This window comes from Tinamus guttatus, unplaced genomic scaffold (assembly GCF_059628265.1).
Source record: "Tinamus guttatus ecotype Peru unplaced genomic scaffold, ASM5962826v1 Tinamus_guttatus_pri_ptg000208l, whole genome shotgun sequence".
In the NCBI taxonomy this organism is placed as follows: Eukaryota; Metazoa; Chordata; class Aves; order Tinamiformes; family Tinamidae; genus Tinamus; species Tinamus guttatus.
Window position 1 is genome coordinate 4,679,995 of NW_028288742.1, and position 19,284 is coordinate 4,699,278.

General features: G+C 38.6%; 1 protein-coding gene across 1 annotated transcript; it reads right to left on the reverse strand.

The window, feature by feature from the left end:
• Positions 1–1,202: 1,202 nt before the first annotated feature.
• EIF2AK2 (eukaryotic translation initiation factor 2 alpha kinase 2) lies at positions 1,203–19,019 on the reverse strand. Its single transcript, XM_088524294.1, has 13 exons — positions 18,883–19,019; positions 16,677–16,791; positions 15,903–16,085; positions 15,337–15,461; positions 14,359–14,443; positions 13,768–13,799; positions 11,849–11,968; positions 10,509–10,616; positions 5,633–5,825; positions 4,105–4,230; positions 3,477–3,575; positions 1,426–1,488; positions 1,203–1,322 (listed from the first exon to the last, which is right to left on the reverse strand). Exons 1-13 carry the CDS (start codon positions 18,984–18,986, stop codon positions 1,203–1,205), a joined length of 1,473 nt encoding a protein of 490 aa, XP_088380420.1. The 5' UTR covers positions 18,987–19,019.
• Positions 19,020–19,284: the final 265 nt, after the last annotated feature.

Sequence of the window (19,284 nt, forward strand, 5' to 3'; positions counted from 1 at the left end):
GCTCATTTCTCTGTTATGAATTCTGGTGGATTGCCCAGCTATGAATGGTTTTGGGGACAGGGGATCACAGCTCAGACAAGTATCTGAAAGGCTAATTATTCTTTTTTTCCTATTTCTCCCCACCTCAAGTTCTTCCAACTCAGAACTCTCAAGAGAAGCTTTAACTAAAGCCTAAGAGAGAAACCACATAGTTCTTCTCTCATTCACACAAAATGTAGCCATTAGAGGTGTTTAGAACACTTGGTAAAAACGTTACACGTGCTTTGGTATTACAAGAAGGATAAAAACTAACAATAGATATACTTCAGGTGCTCTTTTTCAAGTGCTTTCTTAAGAAAAAGATTTTAAATTATTATTACAGAGAAAAATCTAGAAAGAATTTCTGTATTTCAGAGTACCTAAGTGTTCCATTCAGGAAAAAAAATATTCAGAAGTTGTTATTTTTAAACTAGATTTCCAAAAGTGGTTGTTCAACCACTAAATTCTCAAGGAACATTTCACAGAATCCCAGATTAGTTCAGATTGGAAGCAGCCACACAGGAGATCATCCAATCCAGCCCCCACTGCTCAAGCAAGGTCACCTAGAACACACTGCCCATTAAAGTAAGTTGGACGCTTATTTTAAGAGCATGAACATCTTTCTAATTTTGTTTTGTTCTTAAAAGTCTTTCCTTTCAGTTCAACACATCACCTCCTGTGGTCTCAAAGTGTGCATGCTGGTAGTTGTAGTAAGAACGTCACCATGAACAAATCCAAATATTTTGATTCCCATGCCTGACGAAAGCAGTTCTTCTCACAGAAAGCAATAGATGACCTCAACTCACAGAGGATGCGGCATGTCTTAAGAACAGGCATAGAGGCAGCTGTCACAAATCAGCACTACATCAGCTTGATCTTCTAGAAGCCAAAGGCAGGGTTCATACTAAGGAACACAGATCATCTCATCCATAACCTATTGCTGTAGACTAAAAAAACAAATGAAAAAAAATCACACATAATATCTACAGGAATGCACTGGGGGAATGTCTTGATTTGCAGCTGATGACAGTGAATGGTGATAGTGTTTCAGCCACTGAGCTTCTCAGACTGTGATAAATGGCAGGAGGACTAAATACCAAGAAGAGTTAAGTCTTGCTTCTTATGCAATGTTTCCACAGTATCAAAACACTTTAAGCAAGTTTAAAAGTCTTTTGAAATGGCATTTAGTGAGTATAAGCTCTCCATGGCTTGTCTTCAACAGCATGCTTAACAAACTTAAGTAACTGAGAAGCAGAAGGTCTTTTGTGGGGATCTGCTGAAAGCATCTGTTTGATCATGGGTGCCTGCAGAAAAAGAAATTAGGTTATAAGAAAAAGAAGCCAGTATAGATTATTATTTTTGAGTAAATAAAGAAATCAAACGAACTAATTGGTTAAAATACTATACCTCTGATGGAAATTTGTTACTGAAGCTCCTGGGGAAGTTGCCTTGTTTAACATCTTGCCATATCTGAAAATCAAATAATATTTTCACTATGTTTTCACTGCATCCTAGATTCTGACCTACATAATTTACTGAAGTAATTAGAAAAATAAAAACTATGAAAATGGTAGGACTTCAAAAAGGAAGTACTTGTAAAACATTTGAAGTTTTACTTTAGGTTTTACTTTGTTTTATGTTCTTGTCATCAACTGCTGTTCCCTTTTAAACTGAAAGGCTTCCTAAACCACAGTGATGAGCTCACTCTGGTAAAACTATTAATTTCATAATGATCATCTGTCCCTAATTTGAACGTAGTGGTTTTATATCACCTTATCACATAGAAAAGTAATGGGAGAAAACTAAATTTCCTAATTTGATATTATTTTGATGCTATTTGTTATTTGCAAGCCAAGCAGTTGTGCTTCCTCCCTTTTACCTTGTTCTGTATCTTTATTTCAGTGTCACTGCGGTCAGCGCAAGATAGAGCTCAAAGCAACAAACATACTTTGTATTCACAACTACATCTCTCACAAACTGTTGCTGCATAACAACTATTTTTCCCTACAGGATGTAGCTTTCTGGGTAAACAAACATGGCCACATCACCCACTCTGCTGTTAACTACTACAATGTGTGTCTGAAGAAAAAGACAATTCTGTTCTTGGACACTATGGGGCTTGAGTCATTAGCTAGATTTTTGGATGCCACTTGACTGGTTCAGCAAACTTGTATAATCAGTGTCCAGTAAAACAACAGCTCTTTTCTTCTTCACTACCAATATCTTTAGGCTTTTGATGCTACCTGTGGATGACCATCAAATGCACCAGTTACTGAACTCCTATCACCAGCTTTGCTTTGGCTTTGATGGTCTTTCAGCATGGCCTGCCAACAACAGATTTTAGGCTCTGAGTAAAATTATTAAGCCGCTGATAGAGTAGCTGAAGAGCATCCTAGGACGTTCCATCCATATGACTTCCCCATTTCCATACAGCCACAGGACTTCGGTACTTTGCTTTAAGGAAGCTAAACTAAAAAAAAAAAAAAAAAAAAAAAAAAAGATCTTGCCCTTTTAACTTGAAACACCACGGGACTAGAGGCACATCTGAGAGGCTGCTGTGAGCAGGAACACGATGCCTTATAAAATATTACAAGGTAGCCAAGCAGAGCAAAGCTGACTCTTAAAAGTAAAACCACCCCTTTGGTATGGTTTTCTCATGCTTGGCAAAGGGCCAAACTAATGTGGTCAAAGAGCTCCTAGGTCCAACCACCCTTGTGTATTATGCAAGATACGTGTATCTTACAAAATAATAAGCTTAGATAAGAAGACACTCAGCTTCCTCATCCTACAGATACATAGGATGGCACATACAAGTGTTTACACTGCTGATGTGCAAAGTACTATGCAAAAGATAAAAACAAAATTTTGAAGGGTATCTTTTAATTTGAATTCTTTGATTTGTTTTTCAAGTAGCATTTTTTTTCCAATTAATGCAATTAACACTCTAATACTCATACTCCAATTGCTTTTGTTTTCATTTGGGAAAACTGCAAATGTTTTGGCTTGAAGGAAATTTTGCTCTTGCTTCACTCTGCACTGAGAAGTGCATGGCAGAGACTAGTCTCCTCTCTCTTTCTTAAGGATTTGTTTCCTAAAAATAGAAAAACCTTTTCCAATGTTCTGACCAAACAAAAAGATTTTCAGAAACTTGAGATTTTTTTGATGGGTAGTAATTTGTAGCTCTTTGACTAGGTTTCCCATAAACACACGACTAAGTACACTTAAGCCTTAATTTGTTTGTGTCTCAGAAGACAAGTATAATAAAAACAGTATTTCTTTACCAGAGTTGCTTGATTTTAACTGAAGTGTGATAGACTTACAGGCCTTGCACAGGGGAAATGCAAATAAGCAGAGACAGTACTCGAGACACAGAGTTTCCTTCTGGCATCTACGCAGCATGGGAAATCCATGAGTTAATGTGCAGTTTGCTCTTTAAAAAAATAATAAAGATTACTTACTCTGCATTTCTCATGATGACTAGCCAATGCGGAAAGAATTTCAAACCATATTAATCCTAGTGCATAAATATCTACTTCCTTTCCATATGCAGCTCCAAACTACAAAGATTGCAACAAGAAAAACATAGGCACAAGTTGTAATGCATTCTTATATATTTATTTCCATCAAATTCAGCTTAATAGCACCTTGAACATTTTGAAATCAGTAGAAAATTTATCTAATGCTACAGGCCTGGAACTAACACTTGATCTTCAAATTAGTCCTTAATCCTCCCTGACAAAGACCTGTTAAATAATTTGTGTTATGGCACACTGAAACACTAAAATTAACACTGCTATTAACCTATAGGACAAGACAGGCAAACATCTTTCTGGAAATGAAACACAGGAACTCAAACGCCACAATTTGCACAAGTCCTGAGTTACTTCAACTCAAATTGAACTCATGAGAGATGTCCTGTCTTTGCAAGAGCATTACTTACTTACACAAAAGCTTCAAAGCTTGTAATTTACTACAGTTAAACTAAGGTACTTTAGGCCTGGTTTAGTATCTGCGTCAAGGCGGAGCATAACCAAAAGCCTTGTAAAAGGAACCCTTATATAGCCTTATCTATATACACACTGTTACCTGTTCTGGTGCCATGTATGACGTTGTTCCTCGGTTTTCTGTCAGACGCTGATAGGACTCGGAAGTCACAAGTCCAAAATCACCTATTTTTATTTTATCTTCATTTGATATGAATATATTCTGAGGCTATGGAGAGGGGGAAGAAATTTAAAACAAAAAAAAAAGTCATATGACAAATTCATCACCATAAGCACCACAGAAATGCTCCTCACAAAATTAGGTATTTTTTTTCCACAGAAATTAGCACTACGAAACAAATGCAGGGGAGAGGGAAAAAAAGAATATTCATTTAACTTTTTCAAACACACAAATCAAATTTAAAATAGCACACACTACAGCAACCATAGCATCTTTCACTAGCTCAGGGCATGTTTTCTCTCTCCTCAGATACATTTGGCATAGAGCATTTCACTTTCAAAAGTGCTTTATAACAGTAGATCCTGGTCCTGGGATACACTTGGGCAGAGCCTTCAGGCTTGCATAGAGCTCCACTCAAATATAGGGTTTCACAGCAGGATTAAAAGTGAGCTAGGGCTTAGCATAGGCAGCTGCCTATCACTTTCAGGTGTTACAGTTTCTTTGAATTTCCCATTTTGAAATTTGTTAAAGCTGTAAATAACTAAAGTTATTTACTAAAACTAAACTAATAGTGCAATTCACTACAGCTGTTTTTAGTTCTTACAAACACCACCATGCTAATGAGTTGCTCTAGAAGTGACCAATATTAATTCTGTATAAAACATGTCATGCGAATATATAATTAAAAATTGTATCAGTGCCTGTTCAGGGTCAGATTTAAAACGCTGTAAGCAGCAGCAGAACCAGCATCTGAAACCTTGAAAATGCTTGCAATTTTGTCCTTTAAAAAAAAATGTATTTCAATATAAATCACAGAATGATGAAGGTTGGAAAGGACCTTTGGAGATGATCTAGTCCAATGCCCCTGCTCATGCAGGGACACCTAGAGCATGTGACACAACCCTTCTGCATCCAGGCAGGATTTGAAGATCCCCAGAGAAGGAGACTCCAGAACCCCTCTGGGCACCTCTATCCAAAAAGGTAGCGTACACATATGTATATAGGATACAACAACAACTAGAATATGTAGTTATAAAATGCAGTTACAAAATGCAGCACATATTATCCCTTTATTATATGACAAGAGCAAACATCCCAAATTCAATCTTTGAGACTTTTTTTAAATAAAATTGGTAAGCAGGTTGATTAACTGCCACTGTTACCACAAGAAAAATATTTTATATAATTTTATTACTAAATTAAGTTACTATTACTTTCTCCAAGAGGAAGTCTTGTATGCCCTGTTAGTGTATTCTGAAATCCTTTAGTTTACCCTTCTGATATTAGAATATAATCAGTTTGCTGGAAAAAATTACTGATGACATCAGAAGAAGCACACTTCTAAGGCACATCTTAGAATAAGCAAAGACTACAATAATTTAGTGTTGTCTGAATCACAAGTAAGTCCTACTTACATTTTTCCACTTAAAAAATGATCTGTTCTACTTACCTTGAGGTCTCGATGAATTAACCCTTTAGAATGAATATATTCTACTCCTTTCACTACTTGTAAAAATTTGTCTTGTGCCATCTCCTGATACCTTCGTTTTCCCCGATTATCTTCAACCCAGTTTTCCAATGTCCCTTTTTCACAAAATTCCATTTGGATAAATATACATTCACATTTTGAGGGGTGCTCCTGGCTGCAAAAGCAAATTATACAACTACATTAAAATAGCAAAATACAATTCCTCCCAAGCTGCTACTGCATCAATGATTCTTTTGCTCCTTTTTTTTTTTTAATTCATATTATTTGTGGAGTTCTCCAGAAAAAGTGCAAGGCCCAGATCAATTTGCACTAGATCTAAATAAGTAAAACTGCAAACCATAGAGTCTCTATTCAGTTCCTGTTTACCCTTGGAAGACTTAACTTCTTGCACTGAAAATTTTCTGAGTGCCCAAATTCTGCTCCCCTCCTATCAAGAGGCACAGTCTACAGAGCAAGAAATAGCAGAAGCCTTGTCTCCTGCCTTGCCCACTAGGAACAACTCCACTTTTCTATACTGCTCAACACACCCAGCATGATGTTTCCTCTACCGCCCCAAATATCCCATGATCACATTCCTTTAAGCTTTGTCCCTTGGAGAAGGGAGTGTGGTAACCACCTTTTACATAAGACGGTGAGTTAGAGCAGCAATTGTGAAAACTGGAAACTATGTTAAATATATTAGTCAACCTGAGAGCCTCATGCTTTCCAGAAGGGCTCCCTCACCACCAGAGCATAGGACAGGCTGAGGGCAGACATGGAGAGGGGCAGGGTAGCAGAACAGTGGGGACGTACTGTTGCACCTTGTGAAGAAACGGACTCAGTCTGGGGTGCAGAGTGAGACAACTTTATTTCCAAACCGACTTCTTTTTATACTTTCTTAACACAAGTGTTGCAAAGCGCACAACCAATCAGCATCTGGCCACCTGCGCGGTTGTCTGGCTTTGTTTCTTTTCTTCTGGCAAGACACGTCGCACACGAGGCAGGGGGAGGTGTTCCTCAGTCCTCGTCTTTCTCGGCTCTGTCCCCCATCTGCTGCAAAGACTGACACCCTTGTGGTTAACTATCTGCTAACAAGGTACTATTGTCTTTGAACAAGCCTCCACATCTCACCCTTCTTTATTTGTTTTTGTTTGAACAGCCATGACTTAATTAAATGATCTATCCTTAAACACATAACAAGAAACAAAGCAGGCACACTAACAATAAACGAAATATGCCAAACATCAACAGGCTGTCCTACTAGACAGGTTACGAACGGATTTACTGGACTAGATAATCTTCTGTGGAAATCCCTAAGGAGGGACGGAACCAATTAATAGTTCCCAAAAGTTTTTGAAGATCATTCAAAGTCCTTATGTCTGTCTTTAAGGTCAATGATTGTGGTCGAATTTGATGATCAGAAATTCTCCATCCTAAATATCGCCAAGGCGGACTTTCCTGTACTTTATCTTCTGCAATTTTTAATCCTGCAGCTGATGCTGCTCGCGTAATCTGTTGCAGAGCCTCTTCTGCTGTTTCCTTTTGCTCTGCAGCAATCAATATATCGTCCATATCTTCCCATCGGCACAGTACAGGGTGGTATCGGAGTCCATACCATTATCTTAATTTCTCCTTTGAAATCTGCATTGACAACTCCAGGTAACACACAAACAGCCCTTGTCTCGTGGTTGAAGATCGCCCAATCAATAGTGCTGCCATTCCTCGCCCCAGGGGGCCGTGGACACCAGTTGGAATTAGCACAACTGATGTATCAGTAATTAGCACTTCTATTGTGGTGGCCAGGTCCACCCCGGCGCTGCCCCCTGTGCGGGCGCACAGGCGGCGGCTGCTTCCCGGTGGGAGCCACTCCGAGGGGTGATTTGCCGTCATGGCGCGACCCCTCGCCGCGCTCCGCTTGAAGTTTCCCGAAGGGGCTAGCGGTCGACCTTCCTTATCAAATTTTGATCGACACTGATTAGCATAGTGTTGTCCTTTGTGGCAGCGCGGACATAGTCCAGGCGCTCCTTTGTTTGCTTGTGTTTTCGGACAGTATTTACGAATATGCCCAAATTGGCCACAAGCAAAACATGGCCTTTTCATAGACATTGTTGCAAATGTTTCGGCCATCAGTGAATATTCATACTGTTTGGTACCGACATTAATACATGCTTTTAGCATGTCATCAATAGTAGGATCCTTTAGTGGCCGCAAAACTCTCTGGCAATCAGGGTTAGCATTCTCAACTGCTAGTTGCTTAAAAATGTAGCTTCGTGCTTGTTCATTATCAATTTGTTTCTCCAGAGCCTCATTAAGCCGATCCAAAAACTTCATATATGGCTCATTCGCATCTTGTCTTATGCTAACAAAAGGTTGTCTTTGTTTACCACTCTCCGGAACGGCCTTAAGGGCGCGGAGAGCAAGTGCCTTAACTTGTTGCAAGCCCTCAGGGGGGATTTCTGCTTGTGCTGTTGTAGCACTGTGATCGCCCTCCCCCATTAGCACGTCCACAGTAACAGCCCGTAAAGGACCTTTTTTCGACAGCCGCTGGTTTTCCTCCCCCTGAGCTCGAGCAAGCTCTCTCATTTTCGATTCCCACATCGTGTATTGCATATCAGTCATAATGAGGCGAAACAAAGTTTTAAAATCATGGGGAGTAAAAACCGAAGAATCACAAAGAGATTGTATAAGGTGGGTGGTATATGGTGCGCCAAGGCCATGATCTGTCACCGTACGTCGCACGTCCTTAATAAGATTATACGACAAACCTTCCCAACGCGGATTCTGGTCTGGTGCACAGATAACGGGAAAGGCTTTCAGCATGCCCACATCCCCCGCCTGTTTTGCTCCTCGTTTTACTGAGGCCCATTTATCGTGAGGATCCGGGGGGTATAGGTCTGGCTCCTTTCCCCGCCATTTATCGTGAGGATCCGGGGGGTATAGGTCTGGCTCCTTTCCAGGGTCAATAGGACCCGGACCAAAAGGATCATCGTCCTGGTCATCAGGTGGCAGTACCGCAAAGGCTTTTGCAGCACGTTTTCTTTTCTGATTCTCATCAGGACACGATTGAGGTAAAGGAGGCGCGGAGGGGATGGCAGGGGCCCCGATCCCGTCATTTATGTTCGACTGCAACCCACTATGAGATTTCAATATTTCGAGTACAACTCGCCATTGTGGCAACAGGTTAGCAGCAGCCTTATCACCGCGCGTGGCACTATCCCACAGTCGGACCCCAATTTGGTCCCATCTTTCCAGATTAAAAACATTCTTACTATTCACCGAAGGATCGTCTTTAGAAGCCCATGCAAGAACCTTTTGCAGCTCTTCTTCACCTAATTTTTTTCTTTGCGGTTTCAAGTTTTTAGGAGAAGCTTCTAAATCGTCCTTTTGTTCCTTCATTAGGTATGAACCCATAGTTCCCAGCCGCTTACCTCTTTCCTTTCAAGAGGCTTTTAGTGTGCACACAAAGTAAGCTTCCTTTCAGCTTGATCCTTACGCTTCCTTTCAGCGTGATTCCCGGGAGTTCAGCTGGGCGGTGCAACCGGAGAGACAGCTAGTCTTCGTGCCCCACGTTGGGCGCCATTTGTTGCACCTTGTGAAGAAACGGACTCAGTCTGGGGTGCAGAGTGAGACAACTTTATTTCCAAACCGACTTCTTTTTATACTTTCTTAACACAAGTGTTGCAAAGCGCACAACCAATCAGCATCTGGCCACCTGCGCGGTTGTCTGGCTTTGTTTCTTTTCTTCTGGCAAGACACGTCGCACACGAGGCAGGGGGAGGTGTTCCTCAGTCCTCGTCTTTCTCGGCTCTGTCCCCCATCTGCTGCAAAGACTGACACCCTTGTGGTTAACTATCTGCTAACAAGGTACTATTGTCTTTGAACAAGCCTCCACAACGTACCACAGCGCAAACAGGAAAAGTAAGTACATTTTCAGTGCCTTGGAATAAGGCATTCTGAGGTATGGAAAGAAGAAAGATTAAGTAAGTAAGTAAGTGGCTCATTATTCTGTAGCCCTGAGGTCAAGGCAGTAAGTGGAATTTCAGTTTGGGCCCTCAGCTTTGAGGATTTTTCTTTTTTTTTCTTCCCCTCCATTAATACTGTTACGTTAACCGCTAATACTGTTATATTAACAGTTGCTTTTTCTCCTCCCCGCCATGTTATTCCTATTTGCTTTTTTTTGAGCACACTAAACAAATACTAAGTCTAATTTTTAATCTATTAATATTTTAGGTAAGGATGATAACCTACCTGAAGAGTATCAATCTACTGCTAGTGACAAAGATGTGCAGTAGAAACTTACCAGTAAATTTCTCACTTTTGTCCTGCTGAAAGTCTTAGGGCTGAAAAACTACCTCTAATTGAAAGAACATTTCAGTCTGTATTTCTGTGCTCAACAGCACAGACAATACTGTATCAGACATCACAGCAAAAACATTAATTTGGACGATTTATGAGAGCTGCTGGATGACCACTACTTTCAAGAAACAGACAATTTCTGAATTAAGAATTTGGCAGCCAACTGATGGATTTTTTTTTAAATTTCTGCTGTTGTTTCTAGCCTCAAATTTTGAGTTCTACAATCTTACGCTCCTACATAGTCACTAAGTTTGTATTAAGACAGAAGAGAGATAAAGTTATGTAACATACCAAAAGCAAGAGATATTAATATACTGCTGCTGAAGAATACCAAGCCTTTTCTTCTAACAGCAAGCATGTGTGCACCTCTCTGTTTGTTGAAAGATTTGTAAGCAATCATCAGCCTTCAACTTTACACACAATCTTCATTATGGAAAAAAAGAAGTTTGTGATTGCAATCTGGGAGCTGCTGTTTCCTTTGACAGAGTTGCCTTGTAACTACCTTGCGTCCGGACATGGTACGTAGTCCTCCCCTTTCCAGCTGCTGTAATAGCGCACAATGTTTTCATGGTTGAGACCTGCAAGTCCTTTGATTTCACGCATTACATTCCTACTCAAAAGAAGAGAAAAAAAAAGGTCTTAAACAAATGTCATTTCCCTACGAAAACTGAATTGTAAATGCAATGAGAGACATGCTATCATGGAACGGTGGAAGCTCCATAGTTTTATATTAATCTGAAAAAAAAAAGTAATTAAAAACTATGTTTTCTTATCATCTGCTCAGTTATTCCAGATGCTGAAATATTTCAACCTGACAAGATACACAAGCCCCACTCAAGAGAGCCAGCAGGAAAAAAAAGACAGTCCAATCCATAATTACACTGAATAGCAAGACACAATGTAGCAAACAGGCACTACTTTTCATCTCTGTGAAGGCTACTTACAAGCCAAGAAGTCAGCAAAAACCTATTACTAAATCTGGCCTACTTTGGCTGCCACAGGATCGCCTAGTAAAGTATCATCAAACCTATCATCAAACCAGCAGCCTGTATTTGAAGAATCAGTACAATGGTTTTTAGTATAGTTCTCAGTATTGTAACACAAATTAAAATAATGTATAATTGCGAGGGGACAACAATTTGAAGAAGGGCAGCGAGACAGTAAAGGACAATTTTCTCCAAATACAAGGTATTATAATTTTAAAGGTACAGCTTGGAATTTTCTGTATAGATTAAAAGAAATTACATTTTTTTTAGCTGCTGATAAAATACATAACTAGATACTAGCTATAGAAAATTACTTTAAATAATTTAAGATAATGGTTCTCTTTTGGGTTTTATAAAGGACAAGTAACACTGTGTCCAAAACAAAGATGGTCATATAAGAAGCATGTTTCAATTACATAAACAAAAATGTACTGTTTTCTTCCCCCCCACACCCCGCTTTCTTCAGTTATAGTCATATTACAACGATAAGGACATTTTCAGACAATGTAACCTGCCAAGGCAACACTGCTTTCAATGTTTTATAAATCAGCAAGTTTTCTTCAAGCAATAATAACCATAAATAATAAAAATTCTGTAAAACTTTGTTCACAGGAAGTAAAATCTAAATCATTTTCTTATAGCTGCACCTAAAATTAATCCACAGCATATAAAAATCTGCAGAGTTGCATGTTATTTTCAGTTTCACTTAGAAATAAAGAAAACAGAGTTTAACTAGAAAAATGGTCTATTAGTAGTGGAAATTGTTTACACAGTATAAGAATTATTAAAGAGATAAAATAATTATCAAAATATAATGTCCTAAAATAAATAATACAAGTAAATATACAGTACTTACTCCGCGACCCTGACTCGTTTGACTGCATAGGTTATTCCAGCCATCCTTGCTGTTGCTTTGAAGACGTTCCCAAAACCACCTTCACCAATAGGCACTATATTTTCAAAATCCTTAAGAAATCTTTAAGAATCAAAAAGTAATTTAAGTGCTTTTTATCATTATACATCATGATATCATATATCATGATATATTGATATAATTATCATTAAACTTAGGAGATGCAAGAATGATTCTGCAAAGTGTAATCCACCTGCTGAAATGCCGTTCTACAAAGATCACTCAGCTGTTCAGATATGACACAAATAAAATAAAAAATATACAAACAAATATAGAGGAATAAGTTAAAAAATAATAACAAGGCAAAATGCCCCTATTACCTGCAGTTACAGCTCTCACCTGAAATCAGAAAGACTGAGTTCCAACAATAGTTTTAGTAAATATTTAATAATTTAAATATAGGTAAACTGAGATAGATTACATCTGAGTGACTACCACCTATGGATAAGAAACTCATTCAGATTCTAGGATTAAGTCTAGTTCTATGCCAGGCAAAATAGACTTCGGTGGGATCATACACATATCTTAGTTGTGGTTGCATGAAAGTGCATCACTACGGCAATGTTTCTGAGAATTTAGTCCAAGCATCTTTCACAGTAACTTTATAACTTTTAACTTGAGGAACATCCTTTCCACTAACATGACAATTTTCAAGTTGTTTCTCAGTCTATTTCAAGCTCATGTATCAAGAAGAATGTGTTTCTATCCACGCTGTCCATCAACGTTTTTTCCACCAACCAGGATCTCCAATCTCCAATTTTCAGTTTTACACATTTGTAGATGAAGCTTCATGACTTTTTTTTTTGTTTGTTTCAAATGACAGCAAGAATAAAGCTGCTTCATTAGTTACTCTGCATTGCTTCAATAAATGAAGAAAATATTCCTTTATTTGGGTAGTGAAAAGAATGCTTTAACCTGCCCCTCGAACATGCAAAATACGCACTCACATTTGAAAGTCATATTAAGCTCAAACAAAAAAAAAAAAAAAAAAAAAAAAAAACACTACTTGTGACACACATTCACGCGTCACTTAAAATTTTCTTCAACATTTAAGGCCAAAGAGCTCAAAGCTCCTGCTTCACTATATGCTCTTTAGGCAACCTCAGTATGATTCATTTAACAGGCTTTAATAAAATTATCCTTATTTAGAATATTTCTCCTTATTTAGAATAGCAGAATTAGTCTGTAAGATAATGCAACATTTATCTGATGTAACTTTAGGAAAACAACAGATTCTCACTGGCCCCTTTATTTTCCTTTTCTGTTATAATACACATAAAAGTCATCAGACTTGCTATCAAACTGATCACAAGCTACACTACACTTTAGTACAGATTTACTGGAAGTTTTCTGGATGGTAGAATTTTTCCCATCCTTCTATGTATGAAACAAAAATCTTCTTTCTCCCCTATTTCAGATATTAGATTTTTTTTTATTATAGCAAAGCTTGCTATGTCACAAAGACAATTTGTGAAATGAAACAGGAAGGATAGTGACAGAAGGCTGCCATAAGCCAATGCATCGAGGAAAATTCCTATTAATATTAAGGGCTATAGGTATCACTTCATTCACTGTGCCAGAAGAACTTGTTACCTGTTACACTTTAATATATGAACCTGCCATGACAGACTGTAGGGTAATTATTTTTATACCTTTACACAAATGACTTCTGGTTTTAAGTATCAAATATCACTCCATATCAGTTGCAGTATGTTAAAAAACAAACAAACAAACAGAAAACCTCAATTATGAATTTTCTTTGAAAGTTACTTTTACAGCAGTATTTTCCCCACTACGAACTGTAATTGCCAAACAAATCTTAGTAAAATATTCTTTGATTCACATTAAAAATTCTTTCTCACCTTTCATCCACAGAGTATGCATTTTTATCTCTCTTGTTTACTGCCTTATCAAACGCAGGTGCCAGCAAAAAAAGTCTTCTTTAACAAAGATAAAAGCAAATTTTATTATGATTTGTTTTTATAATATGTGACAAGAGAAATGTACTATTTTTATGTTAAATACAGAAAACACTAAAGTGGTTTAAAAGATGATTTATGGAAAAGAGCTATCTAGAAATAAACACATACCCTGGGGATTTCTGAGCAGAACATCGAGTGTTTTTCTACACAAAAAAAAGAGGAAAAAACACTTATATATGCAGGATATTTCAACATGTAACTATGATACGTAACTAAGATATGCAGAATATTTTCATTAAATAAAATTAGTTTAAAAGGTTAACAGTACATAATACTGGTACGGTACACAAAGAAACAACTAGTGGTTCACTAATAAAGCACCGAATATTTTGGAGGGGGAAGCAAACCCACATATATTCTCTAGTGATGACTTCAGTGCATAAGGTGCAAAGTGCTGCTACACTTTGACCAGAAGCTTGCTCTATTCAGGGTTTAAATGTAATCATGAGTAAAACCACTTTTGTACTGTACCTGAGCAGGCATAGGCTTTTCAGTTATTGCCATGTTTTTCACTTCTTCTACCAAGCTTGCAGCTGAGCTTCCAAAATAAGTACCACTACGGTGGAAACATAATAGACTGGATTTAGGTAGAAAAAACATGTTCTCAAACAAGAACTACAATGTTTGCTACTATGCCAAAGGAAGCCTTAACTGGGTGTAATTTTTGAGAAAGTCATAAAAAAGCATGAATAATCACAATTGATTTAAACTACCAAACTTAATCCCAAACAGCTAATAAAACAGCAGTATTTTACAATAAAATATGAAAAAGATTTCATCCTTCAGTGAAAAACATTAAGTTCAGAGGTTCATTCCCATGCAGTGCAGCACAGCCTTCTCTGGCATTTGATGCATCACCCTACTTTACAACGGCACAAGGAAGATAAAGGAAGAAGTAGAAGCACCGCTGCTTAAGCCACTGTTAGGCACAAACAGCCTGATCTAAGATTCCCAAATCACAAATGAAACATTAAGCACATTAATTTCCTCATAGTAAGCAAATTTTCCCTTCAGTAGGGATGAAGATTTACAGAGAAAGAAAAGGAAAAAATACAAAATAAATCAAAATGTAGAGCACAGAAGAGTACAGAAATTAAATTATACCAAGTTCACAGGAACATATGCGATAAAAATGCAATGAAATAAGGCTGCTGAATAGAGTAACATTATTTTGTTTATGTCCCAATAGAAATGCTTCTGAAAGAATTATTTGTGCCAAACTATATCAGAAAACTCTAAAACCATTATAATCTAATTGTAAAGATTCTGGTCAGACAAACCCACACAATCATAATGAATTCTCCTCTGAATTGAAAGAAATACAAACTTAAACTTCTTGATACTGCAATAAAGCAACAATGAGCAACTCAGATTAAAATTAGATCACATGATCCTCTAAATAATTAAACAAACTTTGTTAGTGTTATACTGTCAATGAATACAACTTACTCTGAGTCAGACATATTTGACATTTCATGGGAACTACTAGATTCTCCAGATGTGGAACTGATTTCAGATGGATGCCTTTGTAGTAGTTGCACGTGAGCCCCTTGGTCCTGCAGAAGAGGAAAATTCTGTGTGTGAGATGGGCACAGTTTACCACAAAACGGGTGCACTTCGACTGTCTTGCACCTGCTGCTTATCTAATCACAAACAACACTAGTCGCAGAAAGGAGGAAAACGTTGACCACATCCCAATTGTACTAGTGTCTAAAATTAACCCAGGGCTTTCCAAGTTAGAGCTAAGTTCTCCTTGGAAGCAGTAGGTCTTCAGTGGAGAGCTTTCTCCTCGGTCATGACGCCTCCTGAGGAGACCACTCGAGGTTGAGGGACCTCTCCTATCTTCCTGAGTGATGATTGCACATTTGTACATTAGAGCTAGCTAAGAACCCCACATGCAGTAGAGAATTTTCTGTACTGACATCAGAAATGTGCTTAGTAAATACAGCATTTGAATACATCCTGCTATTTGTGAACTCGACTCATTGTCTTGAAGGCAGCCTAGCCAGACCTACAGTCAACAGACTGTTGGTAAATCCAGTGCTGCCAGAGTCAGGCCTACAGCTACCACAGAATTTGCTATCTCTATTTGGAGATGGGTCCCTAGTCCCTCTAAAGCTCTGAGGATCAGCTGGAACACAAGGGGATTCATCTCTTACCAAATTTGCCCCACCATCAAACTGCAACGCCCTTCTCTTCTGAAAAAAAAAAAAAAAAAAAGAAGAAGAAAAGAAAAAAGCTTAACAAAATCACTTCGAAAAGCTGTAGTGTCAAAGGTGCCTAGTAGTAAAGGAGAGCAAGGAAGAGTGAGGTTCTCTATAGAAGTTGTTATCGGCCAAAAGCATTTACCTAACTTCCCTCTGAGCAGGGAAAAACAAGGCCCTGTCACAGGGAGCATTTTTCCACTCACATCCAGCTTATACCAACTTCTGCAGAAGCAGAATCTGAGAGGTATTAAAAATTAGGATAATAGATGGTTACTAAAAGCAAATGTTCCTATTGCTAGATGAACATGCAACTGTCCATGTGAAAAATGAGACACCTATAGGCTTTGGTACATGGAATCAGGACGACTGCCAATCTAACTCTAAGTCTGTTAAAAAAATACCATAAATAAATACCATCAGTGTGATAACTCTTAAAATCTGGATTACTAACTAAAGAGTGTAATAAATTCTAAATCCTCAGCAGAATCACCTTCTTCTGGCAGAGGGGCAACCATATTTTATTCACTACTTTTAGTGATTCACCTTCAACCTTTACTAACAAAAATCTTGCACTTTACTCACCTTTTCTTCTATCATCTCCCATGTTTTTTCTGCTGCTGCTGCTCTTGCTTCTTTCTTAGATTTACCAGTACCTTCACCATATTTTTCATCACCTATTTTAACCACGACTGTAAATCTGCAATGAAGAAAACTTATAGAAACATTCTTACACTTTGTCCTATTCAATTTCATTTGGGTTCAACTTGAAAAATGTATATATATACACACTATAGATTAATCATGAAGGTATTTGAACATTCAGGTGTGTTATTATATAAGCTTCTGATTATCATAATTTTAAAAAATCTAAATAATTATGCTTCCTCCCTAATCACAAATGCATACTCTTTGCTTATTTTAACCCATATTTCTGTTAGATGATGAACTGCTTTTTAAAAGTGAAATCACTAAAGAGCATATCAAATTGGCATTATTAAAGGCAGGCCTGTGAAATCCTAACACCAGGATTTATCTCAGCACTGCAAAACTATACGGAAGGAAAAGATTTGCTAGCTTAGGTTTCACAGATACAGAAGAGTCATTACGCACACCTTTGATATACTGCTACATGCAGTATTTAGTAGGTGCCGAAAAATATGTGTGAGACTTCATGCGACGAAAAGTTAAAGGCAGTCTCTTTTTACCCATTCTCAAAAAAAAAAAAAAAAAGAGAGAGAGAGATATTCCGAATGGAATTGTATAGTCACTTCGGCTCCAACATAACCCTCTGCTCTCACTTAAAAAACAAAACAAACAAAAATCCCCACTCACATATAGCCTCTTACCACCATTTCTCAACCTCAACCATTTCCCTTGCACAAGTGTTCATGCAGCTACACCATAAGGCAAACCACGAAACTGCCAGCCCAGGAAAGAGGCGAGGCGAGGCAAGGCAAGGAGAGGAGAGGAGAGGCGAGGCAAGGCAGGGAGGTAAGGTGAGGGGAGGGGAGCTTTCAGCAGCAACACTGACTTTTATCAGGTTGAAGTGACAGTTTCACTATGGCCTCAATATATATCCGTTCTTTAGATTGCAGATCAGCATAAAGTTACTGAAGCTAATTAATTAATTGATTAATTAATAAGCTAAAAAAGAAAGATTCCACCCTAAGAAGCAGTTTAGGTAGAACAGCATGAGCTTCTCTGTGGAAGAATCTGCTTCATGAAGAGGCAATGATTTCAAGAATTGACTTATTTTCAAGATCCCAGCTTTATTTTCTAATAAAACCATGCTCTCCAAGTTCCCCTCCCCTTTAATGACATATTGACCCCAAAAGTCAGGTTTAACCACCATGGACCCCAAGTTCACAGCCCTGTCCAGACTCGACCTGGCTGGCCACAGGCTGCGTTGCCAGGCTAGGAACATTGCAGTGCAGAGTCACTGGAGCAGCTCAGAGCACCAACAGTCTGGGCTCTCTCAAGCGACTTGGGCCATGTTCAGCACCAACACGGGCAGACATGGCAGCAGCAGCCGCTACAGCACCATAGCCGGTGAAGGACGGGGCAGCAGGCACCTCCGTGGCCTTTGCCAGACAGCTCCAGGAGGGCTCGTGAGGTGGGACAATGCACAGAAGGGCTCCGGAGGCAACCTGGACCATCAGTGGGCACCCACTACACCAGCAGCCAGAGCTGAGCCACCACAGGGATCCCCAAGGGACACCCAGCCCCAGCTCCCTGTAGCGAGGCTCTTCACACCATGCTCCTCAGCACAGCCCGAGTCACCCAGACTCTTCCTGCACACCACTATCCCACTGCACGAGACCTGCAAACACAAGGCAGTTACCCGAACTATGGTTGTGAATGTTGTGAATGTTTAGGTCTAATAATAGCCTAGCATGAACAGTGCTAACTGGCAATGTGTAAGACTGCACTTGAGAAGAGACATCCTGACTATTAGGAAGAGTTTTAATGAAAAAGACCCTTCTCCTTTAACAAACATTCAAAAAGTTGCACATAATTCACCTAACCCTCATGCAAGTGTTTAGAATTACCAGCAATCAAAAATAACTCCGATAAGCACCCTTGTAAAACTAAATAATAAAAAGCATTTAATTTAGCATGTATCATAAACTGAAATATTGCTATAACCCCCAACCTTCTCCATGACACACTTGTAACATACTTACAGCACAGTACTTTCCATAGGTCCTAAAAAGATACTGATCTCAAGCGTTAGCTTCTCTGTGCTTTGCATTAAGTGTTCGCAAATTCATTAGCTTTCTGAACTTACTCAGGACAATGAGCAGGGCCAGTCGCTTTGACATCACTATAGTCCAATGTAAAATTATTCTTTTGACAATAATGGTTGATCTCGGCCATGGCGTCTCGATCCATTTTGGCACAATCTCTGAGGAGGAAAAAAAAAAAAAAAAAGACAAAAGGAAGAAAGGGTCTCTATAAAGCATGGTGAAGAACCAGCCCTTAATTCTGACAGGCTAATACAGTGACGTAAAATATAAATCTGGTGCCTGTAGGAAAGCACGGTAGCTTTCTAACAAAAGCAGTTGACTTGCAACTGTTTTTCAAAACCTATTAACACATTTTAATTACATCTTTTATAAGTGAAACTAGTCATTAATGAGAATGTGGCAAGAAAAAGCTGAATTGATGACTGAATCAGAAGAAAAAAAAA

Excerpts from the sequence above, each read along its gene's own strand:
- EIF2AK2 (XM_088524294.1), bottom strand. The coding sequence starts at position 18,986 with ATGGATCGAGACGCCATGGCCGAGATCAACCATTATTGTCAAAAGAAT. Across the intron at positions 14,444-15,336 it reads TCAAATATGTCTGACTCAGA|TGGTACTTATTTTGGAAGCT; the intron begins GTAAGTTGTATT and ends TTTCCACCGTAG. Across the intron at positions 13,800-14,358 it reads AAAAGCCTATGCCTGCTCAG|AGAGATAAAAATGCATACTC; the intron begins GTACAGTACAAA and ends GCAGTAAACAAG.